The 19,804-nt window shown below is 42.1% G+C and overlaps 1 protein-coding gene across 2 annotated transcripts in view; it reads right to left on the bottom strand.

The window, feature by feature from the left end:
• CCDC66 (coiled-coil domain containing 66) overlaps positions 1 to 17,176 on the bottom strand; it is a 65,968-nt gene extending 48,792 nt beyond the window's left edge. The window contains exons 1-8 of one of the 2 annotated variants that reach the window (XM_088472668.1): positions 16,995 to 17,176; positions 11,419 to 11,483; positions 11,308 to 11,333; positions 10,780 to 11,203; positions 9,434 to 9,557; positions 8,553 to 8,644; positions 1,089 to 1,216; positions 644 to 799 (exon numbers count right to left, since the gene is read on the bottom strand). In XM_088472668.1, the coding sequence (XP_088328794.1) occupies positions 644 to 799; positions 1,089 to 1,216; positions 8,553 to 8,644; positions 9,434 to 9,557; positions 10,780 to 11,203; positions 11,308 to 11,333; positions 11,419 to 11,483; positions 16,995 to 17,032 (1,053 nt within the window). In that variant the 5' untranslated portion in view covers positions 17,033 to 17,176. The remainder of the gene's footprint in view (positions 1 to 643; positions 800 to 1,088; positions 1,217 to 8,552; positions 8,645 to 9,433; positions 9,558 to 10,779; positions 11,204 to 11,307; positions 11,334 to 11,418; positions 11,484 to 16,994) is intronic. The other variant, XM_088472669.1, reaches the window with a different exon arrangement.
• Positions 17,177 to 19,804: the final 2,628 nt, after the last annotated feature.

The raw sequence follows: 19,804 nt of genomic DNA, 5'->3' as shown, positions 1-19,804 counted from the left end.
TATGAAAAGGCTAGAGACAGCCTAGCATGCACCGGCTCTCTTGGGCATTTGCTAAACTGGGGCTAATGGGGCATAAAAGGGGAGGAGCCATCACACTTCTAAAATATTTAAAGTGCCAGGCTCTACTCTACCCAGTGTCTTGAGCTCCAGTGTCCCCCCTAGTGGATGAAGGAGAAATTAACATTCACCCGAATGTACTGAAAATCCCATGCAGGTAGAGGGGCTCCAAAAGCAGCTCATCCCTGCGATGTGTATAGTAGTGAAATGATTACAAAAGTAATCATTTCACTTCTACATCGTGAGCCGGGGCTGTACTGCGTATGTGCGGTCTGCTGACCACATATGTGCGGAGGCCATTGCAGTAATATTTGCAAATTAGTAGCTAATAAACTACTATAGGATAACACTATCTCCAGATGGTGTTATCCTATAGTAGTTTATTGGCTACTGACATTGGGGGCTGTGGCTGATGTCGGAAATGGAGGGGCCGCAGCAGATATCGGAGATATCTGCTGCAGTCTCTCCATGGTACATTTGGGGCATACTTGATATATGGCCCATAGACCTTTGATTATAAAGCCACAATTAAGAGGACATTTTAGACAATATTTGTGTATGTATATATATAAAAAAGTGTTCTTACCCCAATAACAAATGCACTACGGATAGCAGCAGGAAGCTCAGGAGAGCTGAAGCTTGAAGCTCCTTCAACAGGTGAAGAGTCAGTGGTCTCTGTGACAGTGGGGGTCTTAAATAAGGAACCATCTTGGTCTGGTGAACCGTAATTGAGAGGTGTATTCTGGAGAGAGAAACACTCATCACTGCCAGTTCTTACGCTAGTGCTTTGCTTCAAATCACTAGAAAAATTTGGGATGTAAATACCATGTGCTCCTCTTCCTAATAGCATGCAATGTAAATAGTCTATGGTTTGTAGAGCATCATGGAAGATATTTATCCATCAGCTGCAATGCTGAAGACTGACAACTCTTAGAGTAACATATTTTGAAGAGATTAGAACATACATAATATATATTATCGATAGATAGATCCCGACTTATAGCAGGTAAATGTATCTGGCCCCTCCTTACTTTTGACAAATCAGAAAATGGTGTCCTTTCTGAAGAGCAAGACTCTCTGCTGTGTACTTCACGATGCCTGAGGTTTATTCCATCCTTATCCGCCTCCTTCAGTTTCTTCTTTAAAGCCACTTGTTCATCTGTATCAGATAAAGAGACACAAACAAGATTTTTTAAAAAGTGAAACTGAGAAAAACAACTCCATTTAAAAAATAAAATAATTTCACCTAATAGTGAACAGGGAATGATGGGGTATCTGATATAGACCCTCCATTAGGACTCTGACACATTGCATATGTGAATTTGTTCTAGCTCCTTCCTCTTCTATATCCCACATCCTGCTCGTTTTTAGGTACTACTTTGATAGTTTGTGAATTTTGTTTCTTATTACTACTGAGGTAGTCACTTGGATACAGCCTCACCTCCTGGTCCTAATGTGGGACTGCGCCCCATATGGTCCCTTTCACCACTGACACAATAGGTGACAAGAAACATTGTTTTGCCAACAGGCCATCAAATAGGTACAGCAGCATCAGACCGTGTGCAGAGGAAGCGGGGCAAGTTAAGCGACTGTTCTGGTGAGGAGGGAGCTGATGCAAGCCACAGTCAGTTTCCTGGTATCTGGGCCTGCCCTGCAGCCTTGCAAGGAATGGGCTAGGTGGGAGCAGCCAGAACATAGGCTCCCCCACACGCGGCACAGTTCAGTCAGAAGGTGCCTGCTCATTAACAGGATGGTGACTGATGTTGTGCTGGGCCATTGGGCTTAGTTACATCCCTATGGCAGCATAGCGCTTTCTCCTGGCAAGGTTTAGTCCATAGAATGAGCAGCTCCAAAAGGTCATCTCATCAGCAGCTCCTGCCCCTTTCTCTACTGAGTATCCAGCTGCAGGAAAGCATTCTAGAGCTGGGTAGTTTGTCAATGTGTTTGTGTGTGAACGATCGAGAGAGAGATCGAGAGAGTGTCCTATTGAAGTGTTCACTTTTTAGATTGTGTAACTTGGCATAGAATATTATGAGATAACTCAAGCATGGAACCAATGTGCAGAGAAATACAATACAATTACAGTAAGTGAGCAATGTTTACAGTGAACTTCCTACCTGTATAGAAGATTTATTTCTCAAAGGAGACAGTTGCGAGTCCAGGTAACAGGCATAGTTCAGTAAACAGATGTCTGGCCAGGAAAGGTGCAGATTTCAATACACAGGTGTCTATCCAAAAAGGGCTAAGCAACTGAAAAGTCCATGTAACAGGCAACATTCAGTACACAGATATCTGTGCGAACAGTTGCAATCCAAATAGCAGGCCAAGTTCAGTAGACAGGATGTCCGGCAGCATACCCTACTCACCAAGCAATGAATACTTGGTGTGTACTTGATATTATGACTCTGGGGGCAGGAAGCCCCCATACTCTTTGCCTCCTTTAGTCTGGAGTCTCTGGGGTAGGAGTGCAATCACCACTGGAAACAATACATCCAATACCACTACAGATTCAGCAGTACGTAAAATACCTGGCATCTGCCTTCTCTCTCTCAATTGTAGTGTCTCATGAGGGATTATTCCAGAGACTGGAGCAGTTTCTTTTTATACATGCAAGAAATGCCACTCTAAGTCACACAGTGGGCAGTCTGGTAGGGTAGCCTTATGCACTGCTTGTAATGTTGATGGCTGATTGTAGCTAATGTCTGCAGTTTTCGACACTGATTTGGCAATACTGGCCTTGGCTAAATACCTGGCTTAGCCCACTTGTGAACTTGCACAGCTTGCTACATGCCACTATGGTGTAGGCAATGGGCATCTCTTCTGCTGATGCTTCAGCAAATTACTCCAGGCATTCAGTCACTGGCCCTTTGGTTCCACAGCGACACCATTAGACAAGTACTGGCTCAGTTGGTGCAGGGTCTTGTTAGGGTTTCTGGTGACCATCAGATAGCTGTGGTTGCAGATACGCTGGAGTTCTGCCTTTGGTAGCATTCTGGGAAGAGGTTGATTCTGAGTGCTCCTCCCATGAAGAGGGAGAAGTAGTGGAAGGATCCGGTACTGAGGATTTCTTGTGCAGGCACTACAATAGACACTTAGGGGTACATTTACTAAAGAGAGAGTTTTTAGAAGTGGAGATGTTGCCCATAGCAACCAGTCAGATTCTAGCTATTATCTTCTAGAAGATGCTAGTTAAAATGTTAAGTAGAATCTGATTGGTTGCTATGGGCAGCATCTCAACTTCTAAAAACTCTCACTTTAGTAAATTTACCCCTTACAGTATATATCAGTAATATAACAAGGATTCAGCTGAATCTGAAAATACGCTGTCTAAGAAGTAGCAGCAATTTCTTTCATCCCTGCAGTTGAATCATTTACTGGTCAAGGCATGGAATAAACCTAAATGTACGTTTAATGATGTTCAGTCTACCAACCCTTTATGCTTTACCGAAGAATATGGATATATGGGAGAATCCACTCAAGGAGGATCTCTCTCTAGTGTGAGTGTCTAAGGCTAGCATTATTCCAATTCCAAGTGGTGCTTCTTTTAAGAATGGTACAGATAGGAAAATTGAGACCATTCATAAGTCTATTAGTGTAGCTGGTGCTTCTTGGAGACCCATTTTAGCTTCCGTTTGGGTCAACAGGCTGTAGAAAAGCGGTCAGAGCAAATCTTGGAAGGTTTACAGTCAGGCAGGGTTAGGTCTTTGGCTAAACACATCCGTGAGACATCAGAAAATCTGAGGGAGGCTAATATACAGTACTCTGCAAAAGTTTTAGGCAGGTAGTGGAAAAAATGCTGCAAAGTAAGAATGCTTTCAAAAACAGAAGTGTTAATAGTTTATTTTAATCAATTAACAAAATTCAAAGTGAATGAAGAGAAGAGAAATCTAAAACAAAGCAATATTTGGTGTGACCACTCTTTGCCTTCAAAACAGCATCAATTCTTCTAGGTACACTTGCACAGAGTTTTTGAAGGAACTCGGCAGGGAGGTTGTTCCAAATATCTTGGAGAACTAACCACAGATCGTCTGTGGATGTAGGCTTGCTCAAATCCTTCTGTCTCTACTTGTAATCCCAGACAGACTCGATGTTGTTGAGATCAGGGCTCTGTAGGGGCCATATCATCACTTCCAGGACTCCTTGCTCTTCTTTAGGCTGAAGATAGTTCTTAATGACATTGGCGGTATGTTTGGGGTCGTTGTCCTTGCTGCAGAATAAATTTCGAGCCAATCATACGCCTCCCTTATGGTATTGCATGATGGAGAAGTACCTGCCTGTATTTCTCAGCATTGAGGACACCATTTATCCTGACCAAATACCCAACTCCATTTGCTGAAATGCAGCCCCAAACTTGCAATTAACCTCAACCATGATTCACTGTTGCCTGCAGACACTCATTATTGTACTGTAGATGCTGGTCTTATGAGTCTAGTATTTCAGGTTTGGTGGTTTCTGCTTGCCGCACTGTCTAGCTCTAAGCTTCGGAAACAGATGTTGGCTCTGATTCAGGGTTGAAAGCAAAAAAAGAACATTTGCACCATGGTAAAACCTTGTTGCGCTGCAGATGGGGCAGATATTATATGTGCAGAGAGACTCGTGGGTATATTTACTAAAGGTTGATCTTAATCTATTATGATTAATTTAGAATCGATAAAACGTTATCAACATCGATGTTGTGTTTCTAGGGCTATTTCACACATTTATTAAAACACAGTTTTTTATGTGTTTTTTTAAGTATTAGTAAATGTGTGATTTAACCCCATAAACACAACATAGGGCACGATTCTATTCAACGCGATGTAAATAGCTCCGGGAGTGAGCTCCCGGAGCTATTCAATACACCGCGCTGCCAAGTCTGACTAATGATTTCTTCTCTCATCCCTCCGGGGATGAGAGAAGAAATCCGACAAAAGTCCCGGCGCGAGGCTGTTTTCTGCCCTTCACGCCTGGAAAACAGCCTCGCGCCGGGAAGTTAGGTCGCGGAATGGCCGTTATCGCGCCTAAACACCCTGTTTAAGGCGCGAGAACGAGCCTTCCCCGACCTAACATCGCGATAAATTGAATAGCTCCGGGAGCTATCTCCCGGCACTATTTACATCGCATTGAATAGAATCGTGCCCAATGTATCTGCACCACTTGCATTGCAACATGGTTAATCTGGTGCATAGTTGCTCCATTCTTTTTTAAGCTCTGCTCTCAACTCTGCATCAACCCCTTAAGGGGCCAATCCATTGGCAGATGTATTTCTGAGCGATGAAAGACAAAAGATATCCCTTGAAAATTCTGGTGGCTGTGCTGAACGATATCTGTCATGTACATGACAGATTATGGCGAACGATGTTGCATGACATCATTCAGGGAGTGGATTTTTTTCTCTGCAGCGCTCTGTAGCTGCTGCTAATATCTATCGTTGTTTACCGCATATTAACTGCACGATATTGCTAATATCGTATAGCTATATGCGATAAATGACCAACATGTTGGAGAGATGATAGAAGCGATTTATGGGCCGCGGGAGTGAACTTGTTCATTTTATCTGCTAATGGATAGGCCCCTTTAGGCTGCGTACACACCTATAGATACATCTGTCCAATCTGTCTGGTGGGAAAGAAAATATGGTCCATTTGCTCCAGGGTTTGGGAGCAAATTTCTATTATTTGCTCCCAAGATTTAAAGGTAAATCTTTAGGTGTGTACGTAGCATTAGAGTTTAGGACAACCGTGGAAACCCTTTTTGGCTTGGAGCTGGATAAGAATGACAACCAGGCAACTGGTAGGAAGAGTTTCTAAAGTGCAGGGCACTCATTTTACTTCATTTCATTGGTCACGTTAAAACTCATGTTTCAAGAAGTAGTTCTCTGTCACTCCATGAGAACAATATATAAGTAAAACAGGTCTTGCATGCTTTTAAAGAAGCCTGCAACCAAACCCTCAGAAAATCTGTCGACATGACGGACAATTAGCCCGCCTGGTGGGGGCTGTAGCATGAGCCCATCAGCATCTCTACCGTGATCAGTGGTTCAGTTGCTCTTCAGATTGCTCAGTTAGAGGTATTATAGAACAGGGTTATATCATGAATCTTCCCAGTAATTTTTGCACCACTAGCCTTCCTATGGACCAGGTTAAGTGCCTGGCCCTGCAGGAAGCCATCCAGACATTACTAACTGTGTGTGTGATCATCCCAATGGAAGAAAGTCATAAAGAATTTAGATTTTATTCAAACTTGTTCTTGGCTCAAAGATCCAATACTTCCTTTTAAACAATTTTGAACCTCAAGAAGCTCAAATATGATGTGAATAGATTTACGATGGAGTTATCAGTCATCATCATGGAACAGACATAGTTCCTGGTAACCATAAATATCAAGGAAGAGTATTTACATGTTTTAATCTTCTCAGATTTGCAACGGCGAGCTCTGCCATTTTGTCTGGCGACAGCTCTTTCAGTGATCACAAAAATGAATGCCGTCATGGCAACCATTCTGAGGTCAAAGGACTGATAATTATTCCCATAACTGGACAATCTTTTAATCAAGCCCTTACTCCAGGCACGTTACCTGGAGATGGCAGGGATACTGGAGTCACACGACTGACTTACCAAAATACAAGAAATCCAATTTGGTCCCTTCCCAGAAGCAAGTCTTTTTGACTAAACTGTTCAATACCTGACAGCACAAGAGGTTTCTTTCAGGAAACAAGATACACAATCAAGATGTTGATTAATTCACAGACTACTATGAAAGTCCTCAAGGAAATCAGAAACATCATGTGCTAGGTAGAACATATTTTTTTACAGCAATCTTATCGGTGTTCATTCAGCGGTGTAAAACTAGGCAGTCACTCCATCAGGCACATCCAATAGCCAGGATAATGTCACCTGACAAATTATAGAAAACGGACGCAAGCTCATCAGCTGGACATCGTTCATGAGGACATCTCATTTGTCTCACAAGATGGACCAATTATTCTCCAGGACCAGGGACCGACATAGGTTTTGTTGACACCATGTCAGTCCTGTGGAACTTCAATCTGATTTACCCATTCCCTAGCTCATGCAAATTCTCAAAAAGTCAAAGAGAGAAGGGCTCTGGTTTGTACACCATTACCGTTTTGGCCAAACAACAATTCTCAGCCTGTCAGCAAGTATGTCTTTGCACCTTCATCTAAGTAAGCATGTTTTAACTTGGGGACCATTTTGCCATCAGGGCTTAGTGTGATTAGCTTTAACAATGTAGCAGTTGAAGCCATGTTTCTTAAGAAAAAGGGGATCTCAGAAAGTGTAATCAGTAAAATGCTCAGAGCTATAAAGTTAAAGAAATTTAAAGTGGTAGACACAGATAACCCCTTGGGGTGAGTCGATCAGCTTATGCGTTATTGAAATACAAGGAACTAAATTCCCTGTTTTAAATATGCAGTAAAGCTTGGAGTGCTAATGATGTAATTAGGAAGTGCCGAGTTTCCATAGTTTTTTTCTTTATACAATCTGCCAATGCATGAGACAAAGAATGCAGGTGTGCACTCTTAGTACTAAGAGCAATGATAGTTAAAATAATCCTGATAAATTCTACAATTGACATTTTTATCCAAAACGTACTAAAAACCTCACTTATACTCCATGTTAATTGTAGAGTTTATCAGGATTATTTTGACTATCATTGTTCTTAGTACTTAGAGTGCACCTGCATTTTTATCCCCTGCATTGTACTACAAGTCTCAGCATGGTAGCACCTCTTATTAGGTTTAAAATTAGGGTGTGCAGTCCAAGCCCCCTCCCCCTATCCACTACATTGGGGTACATATTGTACACTTGAAGGCAGAGACTCCTTCTGCTTGGTATTTGCACCCCACCCATCTGCTCTTAGGCATTTTTAATCAGTACAGGTTCCTACATTGCTGTCTACATATTATATTACAATGGGCACTATTAAAGATAAGTCCTGGATAAATTGACGTAATGTGTTAGTATTAGGGATGTTAGGGACCCATTTTATGGAGTGCCCTATGACGTGGTCGATGGGCAAACATTTTTGTCCAAACATGTACTAAAAACCTCACTTATACTTCATGTTAATTGTAGTGTTTATCAGGATTATTTTGACCATCATTGTTCTTAGACTAGGTACCTGCATATTTATCCCCTGCATTGTACTACAAGTCTCAGCATGATAGCACCTTTTATTATGTTTAAAATTAGGGTGTGCAGTCCAAGCCCCCTTTCCAAACGCTCTGGCAACCCGGTTCTATCTATCTATATATATGGTAAATTCAGCAATGACAGATTATATCCACCATTATATAGCCCATTTTGTCTCATTGATAGTTAAACATTTTGGGAAAAGTGATAAGCCAGCCAGCTAACAGAGGGGATCAGAAAATATAGCACACAGCAACATGGCTGTGTTACTGAAATATGAGGTTCTCATTTTACAAAAAGTATATAAATAATAATAATTTTTAAAAAAGCAATTGCAAATGGCAGATTAGAGCGGGTACGCACCTAGCTCACGCCTCCACTGGACCTTCTTTGCTTCCTGCAGGCTTTTGTCTCTCTCCCTTTCTCCAAGTGTGCCAATCAAGCTGCCGGCTTGCCTACAGAAGTCAGAACAGTTTTATTTCACTTAATACAGGTTGACTGGGGCCTTATATTCAAATCTGACCATTTTTGTACCTTCTCCCTTTGTTTCTTTTGGGCTTCCTGCCCTGCTCCAAAAAGATACATGTAAATGAATTGGCTTCTGAGTAGATTGGCCCTAGTCAGCATGTTATGTACCTTTAGCAGGGTGGGTTATAAGCATCCACTGGGAAGGGACTGAGGTGACTACATTAACATCCTGTCATTGTGACACACTGAGTTATAGAACATAAACATAAAAGTAATAAATAATAATGTCAGAAACACTATCAGATGTTCTTCATGGCTGTAATCTATCACAGTCACTGCTCAGCAATAGTTTGTATTAAAGTAGATTTGTTTTGATGAAAAATGGGGCCTCATCTGCATATCCAGGGCTCCCCTAGGAAAATTAGTGGTGATTGTAACCTATAACCGAGAAGCATCACATAAGCGCAGTACAGGAGGCAGGAATGAAACACTGCCAAGAGATTTAACACTGATTGGAAGCACTAGCAAACTAAGTACTAAGGTTATTAATACAAAGGCATTTACACACACACACACACGTAAGCAGCGAGATAAAAATAAAAAAAATGTTCTCCCTCTCCCCCAAACACGCCTCTTCTCTATCTGCTAGAGTCACTACCATTTTGACATGCAAAATGCTTTGTACTACCAGTGAAGATGACATTACAGGTTTGCAGTAACAGATAGGACTTCTAATGAATGTATAGGCAATGTAATTGTATAGTAACGTTACTTACTCATCTTTGGCTTTCTCAGCAGTGCGGAGATCATTTGCTTCCTCAGATATTGCACAATTAGCATCCTCTTCCTTAGTAACCGGGGACTGCGTATCAATCGCCTCCACCTCCTGTTTATCCAGGTCTTAAAACAACAAACAATCAATATTTACACTGACAAAATGTAGCTTCCTCTTATAAAAGAGATCCTGATACTATTGCAGGAATGGAAACAAACACTACAATATCTATAAGCAAGGAGCATAAGTATCCCACATTGTAAGATTAAAAAAAAATATATATATATATATACACACACATACAAAAAAAAAAAATTATATATATATATTTTTTTTTTTTTCAAGAAAGCTGATGATTATTTACAAAAGCGATCTGTCTGCAAAACTTAAGTTTGAGTATCTGTTCAGTCAGATGGCTACTGGTTCTATCAGCTGGGAACATAATGATTTAATTATTCACATTAAATGGCCTACACAGATTTTATTTCTACACTGACAATGTATGGAGAGCAGTTAATATATCACCATCATCAAGGGCTCATACAGGTGGGCACGTAAATGATAAAGCCTGCTAAATGACTTAACAGTGATAGTCTAAACAATTATATAGGTCAATTGACATCTATTTATTTGTGTCCACTTCAACATTGACTCTCACTCAGCAATTAGTACACTATCCTGCAGGGAGGATTTCAGAACACGAATATTATAAGAACAAGGTGTGGTCTTTATTTAACAGGCTTTGTATTACTTGTGTGTAAAGAGCATAACGGCTTCTGGAGGACAGCGTTTAATAATCCATTAATGTGTAGTGCGGTTACTGTGGAGACCAAATAATCAAACACAATACCACAGGCATGTCAACAGCAAAACATAACGAGTCATGAATGAAACAGGAAAATTAAAATAACGCTATATTACAATAGTGTACTTTGTAATGTATGATTGTCAGACTGTTATATATATGTATATTTACTACAATACCATCCCTATAACAAATAAAGGGAAACTATACAAGTTGGTCCAATAGACAAAGTATGATGTAGTGGTCATATAACAGTATGCTGTCAGACACTTTATTTCAATATCTAATAATGATCCTATCAAAATATCTTTATAGACATCCTGAAGTTTCAAAAGTTTTACCAAATAACTTTCATGCAGGGAGGAGTATGGAGGGGGAGTTAGGGAGTAAGGTTACTGTATATCGCAGTAGGTGGGGGAGTCGGGTAGAAAAACAATGGGTATAGGATTAGGAATGGGTGAAGGGAGGTAGTGAAAAGAAATGCAAGCGATTGCCCTTAAACTTCACAAAAACTCAGATTTAGGCAGACACACGCGAGCTACCTTTATCACTTGTCTGGTCCTGTGCGACTGGTTTACCTCCCTGATTGATGGTCATTAAAATCTGCTGGAACTGCTCCTGGGTCAGACACACAAGACTCTCCCTAAGTTCATCAGCAGAGATCGCTGGTTTCTGTTGGAGTCTCTGCTTTGGCCCATTAGATGCTTTTTTGGGCATAGGTTTTGCTTTCCCGGCATCCGTCTTTGTTTGCTGCACATTTTGCTGGGTGATCGGATTGTGGTGTTTGTTTTCCAGCTCCTTAAGTACATTAGCTGGAGATATCCTAGACACCACTCCTCCAATTCCAGATCTGGGCTTCAGTACTGGCTGCTCTGGTTTGGCGTTGTTGCTTTGTACAGAGTGCAGGACCTGAGTAGGATTCTTTATTTTTAGCATAGATTTGTGTGTCCTTCCCCTGTTACCTGCCTGCCAATGCAAAAAGTCCTTTAGACACAGTTATAAAGAAAAAAACAAACAAACACGTAAAATAAATCTAAAATAAAAAACCTATAGCATTTAAAATACATTACCTGCTTACTGCCTTTTTCTTGGACTGCTGAAACAAAAAACAATAAAAGTTTAAAGCAAATTAAAAAAAAAATTCTTTAAATTATAAATTGAAGAATTATGATTTGTCTTACCATAAGGAGCCAAAATAAGCTTGGTTTTGCCATTAAGAATTTGAGTTTCAAGTTTTAGTCCATCTCTGCAAAATAAAACCACCTTGATTTAGAAAGATAATGTTGCTGACTGCAGATTCATAATATAACACTGCTAAAAAAAAAAAAAAAAAAAAAAGGGAGTATCCTAGAAAACTTACAAGCTCTTCCTACACAGAAAAAGGATCACAATAAGAGAGTGGTTCAATAAGTAAGGTAACAAGACCTCTTACATGTGTAATGTTCTCTATTTCATTCTAATTTCCCACCAAGCCAGAGCAGGTAGACCACAGCTTCCCCTCACGGCCATTAGTCATTAGTCATACTGTCCCAACATCAGTTGTAAGATGGGGGGCCTGGCGGAAACATGGTCAACCATTGAAGTGCATAATGTGATCAGATTTCTGCGTCTAAAGGGCACATCAGCAGCTGAAATTCATCACCAACTTGTTGAGGTGTACGGTGATAACATCATGTCACGGAAACAGGTTTGTGTTTGGTGCACTGCCTTTGATAACGGCAGATCAGACATTCAAATGAGCAATTGTGCTGCATTGAAAGTCTGATTCAGGAGGACAGACACATTCGAGAGTGATTTCCATCTCTTCGGACCATTGAAGAAGCACCTGGTTGGAAGGCAATTTGCAACCAACTGAGAAGTTCAGCAAGACATCATGTCCTGGCATCAGGCGCTTTACACGGTTTCTTCTATGCCGGGACAGATACCTCGGTGTACCGTTGGGACAAATCCTTAGACTAGTATGGTGTACCTTTGGGACAAATCCTTAGACAAGTATGGGGACTGTGGAAAAATAATCTGTACCAAGGCCATAAAATTGATTAGACATATACTGTATGTACGAGTAATATAAATTTATGCAATGAGAGGTCTTGTTACTTTATTTATTGAACCACCCTCATATATACCGATTCAATAGTTTATGTCCTGCATAATGCTGGCCACACATGCATCGGTCAATGTTGGCATTGTGTGTGGCACTAAAACTAACGCAATATTTAATAATGACTATTAAAATAGAATGGATCATTATCCACGAAATTAGTAAATTTAATGTTAGTATTTAACACCTCAAGTTGGGTCACCTTCCAATGGTATTATTAGGTTCTAGGCAAGCAGCACTAGGGCCAAATCTCAGCCAAATTATCCTGTAATTTTGTCAATGTGGGGCCAGCCATTTAATACCAGAGATTCCTACATCATAACCAGGTTTAGTTACCATTGAACAGTTTGTGAAGGTAGTTAGGTTAGTAAGGGGGGGGGGGGTGTTTTTCATCCATGGCTGTTAGTAATGGGTGCCCAAAGGAGCAATTACACTGATTTTGCTCTAAGCCTCTTGAGGTGGCAAGCAGAAATTAGCTTAAAAGTCTTTGTTTAGGGCGCCCAAACAGCTGCTTGGGAGCGCTAATCAGAACTTTAGATGGGTTTAGCCGCTTTAGAAGGCTAAACTCGGTCTATTTGAGTGGCACATGCACAAAAAGTCATGGACACCCAAATCAATTGAACATCACCGTCACTTTAGACGGGAGATCGGACGCGAAATAACATTAGAATTCCCCCCTAAGTTTGCTTGCAGAGCTCACCATTAGTAGAGAGCCAATTTCTCATAATCCTGTTATATCTTTCCAGAACTCTCCTGTAGCTCACACAATAGCTTGTACACTACATTGCCAAATGTTTGTGAACACCGCTTTCTTCGTAGTGTGTTTTACCACTTCAGTCACAGCCATTACTGACAAGAGCATGAAATCAAGCATCCTTATATTGAAATCTCTCACAAGCAGTGCCTTCCTCATTCATTTTGCTTTTCCTTCCCTCACTTATACTATCATCCCCCCCCCCCCCCCACTGCCAACAATGGGTATTATGTATGACTGCACATGCAGCATTGTTTATATAGCTTATATAGTCCATGTTCCGCAATATTTTCTACTTTAAGTCTTTTGCACTTTTTTTCGCACCGTTTCTGCTTAAGTACTTTGTAAGGTGCCATATAAAGAATAATAATAAAAAACCATGCAATCTACATTTCCAATATTAGCAACAGAATGTAAGTAGAGATCAGTGACTTTCAACGTGGCACCGTCATGGGATGCAACCTGTCCAAGAAGTCATTTACACAAATTTCTGTCCTGCCAGAGCTGCTCCAATCAAGAGAGAAAGAGGCAAATATATATATTTATTACACACACACACAGACATTTGCAGAGAAGAAAATAAAAAAATGATACAAAAAGAGCCAAGTTCTTGTTTTTTTTTTTTTTTTTTTAAATAAAAGGATATTGATGAAAAGCTGGAGTGAACTGGGAAGACTTGTGTCGGTGTTTGAAGGTGTACAGAGAAGTCCTCAAACTGTGTTAGAGGGCGAGTTAAAAAGTCAGAGCTACAGAGCTAAAAGCTCAAACCCCAAATTAAGTATGGGAGATTCTCTAAGTAGAATTGATCTGTCATTCAATGAAAGGAAAAATACGATAGTTCTCTATCTACTGTATACAACCTAAAATATGTCTCAAGATTGGAAACAATTGGAAAATGATTTTTGCTTAAAACACATACTATTATTCAGCTTATAAAAGCCTTAAATACTTTACTTTTGGGGATTTTAGGAAAACGTCAACACATAAAAAGGTGAAAACTGAATTTTAACAACAGACATTTGTCAATACAGAATAAGCAAATGGGAAATTATGCCTAATAAGGATTGGAGAAACATCAGTTTTGCTTCTAACCATTACACTAATTAAACCTTCTGGCTTAGGGCGGAATTCAATTGATTACGCGGTCAAGAACTCCCGTCTAAAGTGACAGGAGATCGCGGGCCGCCATTCAATTGCTGCCGTTCTTTGCGCTGATCGTGCCCAGAGGGGTCAGAATTAGCCGCGTAAAGCAGCTAAACCCGACCAAAGTGCTGGGCGCCATCGCGAAAAGTGATGTTTGGGCGCCCAAACATGTCACTTTTTGCACATTTCAGCTCTCATCCCCCAGGGGCTGCGAGCTGAAATGTAGCGCTTGGCAGCTGATCGCGCCCGACAGGAGCAAGAATAGAATAGATCTGTCGGGCGCGATAGGGGATGAAAACAATTGAATTCCGCCCTTAATGTCATAGTGCCTGGAAACAGACATGTCCTAGTTTTCTAAATTTGCTTCTCATGAAATAGTATCTACAATGAGATCAGAAATAGAATATATCTGTGCAGAGAGAGATGAGGATTTTCCCCTGTAGAGACACAAGCCTGGCATCTGTTGTGATCATCTGCCAGGTCCAACTGAAAGGGCTCACCTCACTCTCAGGTTGGCCAACTCCATCCAGCAACGTAGAGAGTGGATCATCTCTGAAGATATGTGAATGACACATAAGCCGGAACACAGGACATTGCTTTTCAAGAGGCTCATGTGAAACAACACATATGGTATTAACTTCACATATAATCCAGGTATGCCTTTTCCGAGTGGAATGACTGCCATTTTTCTGGACCGAGTTTTCAACATAACATCATCCTGAACAGTAACCCCTGGCGGTGAAGAATTGCCATGAGGCTAAAACATTGGTTAAAAAAAGTTGAGCTCTTGATACTCAAAGGCAAACCTGAGGAACTATTGGTGGTCTTGCTTTTTGAGGATGTGCATCCTTGATATTGAAAGTCACGGCAATTTCCCTCTTCTCCCATTGCAAGAATTACCATCCAGATTGACATTTGAAACATTTCCTGAAAAGAACTTATTGAGGGACTTTAGCTCTACCAAGGTCAAAAAAGGCCAAGCCAACTTGGTAAGCAGAAAATGGTTACAGTTGAACTTCTGCTGTCCTGAGACCAGACAGATAACCACCATCTCCAGTATTGTCTGCTTCTGGGTTATGTGGACTAGGGACAGAAACAAAATAAGTTTGGGGCTAGCACTAATGGAAGCTATCCAATGCCATGATCCGCCTCTCCGCTCATAAGGCACAGCCATCGTTCAGGAGATCTTGGCAACACTGGTGGACTAGTGTTTGTCCTGACATACCTGTCTGTCTCTTAAAAATACTAGGCCTGCTGTCCCCAAATGAGTTTGAAAAAAAAACACTATACAACGGAACCCAGCCTGCTAGGTTCTATGCTGAAATAATAAAGACGTTTTTATGCAGTGGAGCCTATAAGCTACCATTACTTTAGCCAAGTGCCTCACACATGACATAGTCCGAATCTATGCCAGACGACATGAAATTTAAGAAAGCAGTGACATATAAATTAGAAACTGCAGAGAGGAAAATTGTTAGGGAGAAACAATTAGAGGAGTAGACATTGGAATAAATTGGCTAGGAGCAGGAGGAGCAATAGACTTATAAGGAGAGACTAGGCCAGGTTTTCTTCTATTGGCCTGCCCTCCTATAGCATGGAGCATTCTCATACTCTCTCTCAGCCCCTACTGCATCATACACAACAAGGGATAGTGTGAAGTATGAACATAAATGGCTAAGTGTGATTTTGTTTACAGTGGCTGTAGCGATCACAGAAAGAAAGGGACATGCCGCAGATGAGACTGAGTTTTTCTTGGGTCATCATACCCAACTATGGCATCCATCGATCACTACAGGCCCAGAGATGAAAATAAGTGGATACTGCAGGGTGGAAGGAAAGTACATTATTATCGATGACTAATTTCATAAGCATTAAAGTTGTGAATGTTACTGCACAATGAGGATGTAAAATCTAATTTATGTATTAGTACAAACTGAGCAGTCAAAACCTTGATCATTATCCGACCCTACAGGAAATAAGCAGCTGACAGTTTCTCTGGCGACATGAGCAATGATGCTCACCTTAGGTGACACCTGCCCTTTTTTTCTAGCAGAACCCTTTAAAAACTCCAGAGCATTGTTGACACAGAGGGGGAGTTTCAATTGTTTTGGGCTCCTGTCTAACTTGACAGGCGCTATTAAATTGTCCCAAGTGCATGGGATTAGCCACGTAAAATGGCTTCGCCCATGCTAAGCGCCAGGTGCGCTACCGTTAAGGCGTGACCAGCCACAAAGCACTACTTTAGCCAGATTTCTGCCTACATCTCAGCAGAAATCAACGATAAGTGCAGCTTCAGGACTGGGCATCCAAAATAATCATCCAGATAATTATATAGCTCCCGGTCAGTTTAGACAGGAGATATGGGTACCCACTGAATCACCCCAGAGAACATTAACCACTGTACAGTGATAGTAATAACAGCCTCCCAAAATATGAGAGAGAGCGCTCTAGCGGCTCCTGTCACATATAAACTAGCCGCGCTACGTCTAGCAAATATAGGAGACATAAAAACAGTAACATTTTTCTCAGTGTATGTTAACAGAAGTGATAAACTGCTTCTGAAATGCATGTGTGTCACCACACCAGTCTACGTGACCCATTCTGTCACATTAGCAGCATCATATAATATACACAATACACATAGAAAAGGAAAATGCGTATGTGACCTGCTGTACATGTGAAATATATATATATATAGCATCAGATCTGTCTTACTGCAGCGATGCACATTAATAGTTATGGGGAGGGGATGCACCTACCCCAGATTCATGGCCCCCGGTCCCGTCCTTCCAGGCATGCAGAGGCCGGACCACAACTGCAGCACTGTGCCCGGCTCCCCTCCCTACTAACCGCCAGGCATCCTATTGCCAGCACTTCCCGGACTCCCTACTGTGTACGGTGGTTGCTGCCACAGGTCAATCACATCCCTAGCTGTTGGACGAGATCTCGGCCATTCACAACGCGCGTTACTCGCCGGGTGACAGATGAAGGAATAGGTGCAGGGTGCGCGTGAAGTTACTGACGCCATTTTTAATCAGGGCAGACTCTTTTTGCAGTGTATATGGCTGTTAAATTCGTCAGACCTGTACGTAACGCATTGGAAGCGAATTCATTATACTATTTTAAAGTCACAGATCAATTCAGTCACATATGCCTACTGCATTAAGCTTTTAGTATAAGTGTAAACAAAGTTGACTTACACACTAATGCCAGTCACACATGCTTCCCAACTTTCCAAATGTTGGTGGCATTACGGTCAGGGCCGTAGCTAGGGTAGTGAGGCCGGTGCCATCGCGTAGGGTACCACAGGTCAGGGGGCGCTGTTTGGGCATGTCAAATTTCTGTTTATTATCATTCTTGCTTGTTGCTTCCTCTAATTTCATCCCCAGCATCTCCTGGCCTCTCCTATCTCTTCCCTGGTCCTTCCCCTTCAAGCCATGGCCCTTTATTGGGTGCATTATGTCCCTTTGAAAAATGAGGGGGGCACCAATGCTCTTTCTGGCACAGGGCACCAAAAAGTCTAGTTACGGCTCTGATTAGGGTTGCTACCTCTTCCCTTTAAAACTGGACACATATCAATTACAAAGATTCTGTGACTGGCCGACTTTAAGGGGTAAATTTACTAAAGTGAGAGTTCTTAGAAGTGGAGATTGTAGCTATTAGCTCCTAGAAGGTGCTAGTTAAATGTTAAGTAGAATCTGGTTAATACCTCCAAACTCTTAGGTTCCCCGGAGAGGGACATTTTGCGCGCCGAAGGCGTGCGTGTCCGAAAAGAGGCGTGATCTCTGGGGAAAGGGGAGGAGCCTTTGGAAAACAGGGCGGAGCCTTGCAACTTCCCCTGTTTACATCACTATGGGGGTGTGGCCAGCACTCCGAGATGCTGGGCAGCCCCCAGGCTCTCCGTATGGCGGTGAACAGATGCTATGCGCATGGCATCTGTTCTCCACCTGCACAACTGCTGCTCTGCATGCATTTTCTGAAAAGTATCAGCGTGTTTTCACCAACAAGTAGATCTTACTAACTGCTTTTGTACTTGTTTACATGTGGATGTAAGTCACCTTTATGGTACACCTCTCAGATGTAGGAGTACACGCCCACTTTACTTCCACGCTCATAGGTGTTGTTTTTACAATCTCCCTGAAATGCTTTTTCAAAAGTAGGTAAGTATGCCTGGTTTTAATCAGCTACAGAACCTGTGTAATTCACGTGTGTCCAGTTTTAAAGGGATGAGGTGGCATACCAAGGTGGCATGGTCCTAATTTCAGAAGGTTTGTCCCATCATCCTGTGGGCAGTTGTTGTGTTACTCCTGTGTTACAAGCTGTGCCTTCACTGGGGAAGAAAAAATTGTGGTTTTCTAGTAAAAATGCTCAGGGACAGGGTCACACCAAATTGGGTAATACCCCCTGTGATGTAGTCACAACCCTAGCATCACATGACCACACCAGCATTCTATTTACACTTGGGAAAGTTAAGAGACAATGCCGGAGAAGGGGGATTTTGTGCCCTGAGCCAGCCCCTGAACACGTCATAATGCTATGCCGCCTCCAGGCAGCTGTACAGGCTGCAGGGTACGTGCCCAATGTGTCAGACATGTCCAGAGCGCTACAGTCTGCAGAGTAACGTTCCAGGCATACGGCATGCCAAATGGAGGTGCCCTGGGGCATCAAAAGTGCCACCCTGCATCCTAGGTATTGGCACAGTTTGTACAGCTGTAGTTACGACCTTGTTAGGAGGTATTGTTATTGAACCAGTCATTCAAAAGCAAACTTGCCTTCTCCGGGATATCCAAGAAGAGAGGCCAAAGGAAAGCGCAGGTAACTCGACGTGTTTCATCTTGCTGCAGGAGAAAAGTTTATTATGCAAATCAAGTAATCAGAACCTGGCTGGTGGGACATGGTGATGCAAAGCCAGTCATAAAGGACAGATCACACACTATTTACGAGATGGTGAGGTAGGGTCAGGCGGATGGTCTACGGTCCCAGGAGTCTGACAGTATCCCCGAAATTCATGAGTCTCACAGATGTGCCAGAAGAATAGGCAAGCTCTCATTTATGTAATACACATAAGCAACATAGCAGGGCCCTCTGCCAGCACACCCTGCCTCGACCCATGCGACGTCATGATATCACACAACAAGCGGGTCCACTCTAAGGACATGCCCCTGAAATTTCTATGTAGCGCAGTGCCTCCCCAGGCACCCCACAAGCTGTAAATGGATGCCATCAGTGCAGCAACCATAATAGCCATTTGTCCTTGCGCCTTGGGCAGCGGCAAGGGTCGCTCATTCCTTTTTATGGCCATGATACATACTTGCTGCATAAACCATCTTGTTTGGGAGCCCTGGGCAGTATCAGACTGGGTCATGAATGGCCCACCGAGGAGCAGCAGTAGGGGCCCATGAAGACATGCGGACAACAACCAGACAAGTAAGACCAGCCTTGAGGCGGGGTATAGTCAGCCCACAAAATAAAGTTTATTTTTTTCTTTAGGAACCACTCTTTCAAATCCCCTACCAGGGTCGGACTGGCCCACAGGGGCACAGTGGAAACCTCCAGTGGGTTACAATAT

Source organism: Taudactylus pleione, unplaced genomic scaffold (assembly GCF_031769625.1).
Source record: "Taudactylus pleione unplaced genomic scaffold, aTauple2 ptg000128l, whole genome shotgun sequence".
Taxonomy (NCBI): Eukaryota; Metazoa; Chordata; class Amphibia; order Anura; family Myobatrachidae; genus Taudactylus; species Taudactylus pleione.
This window is presented reverse-complemented; position numbering and strand designations above follow the sequence as displayed.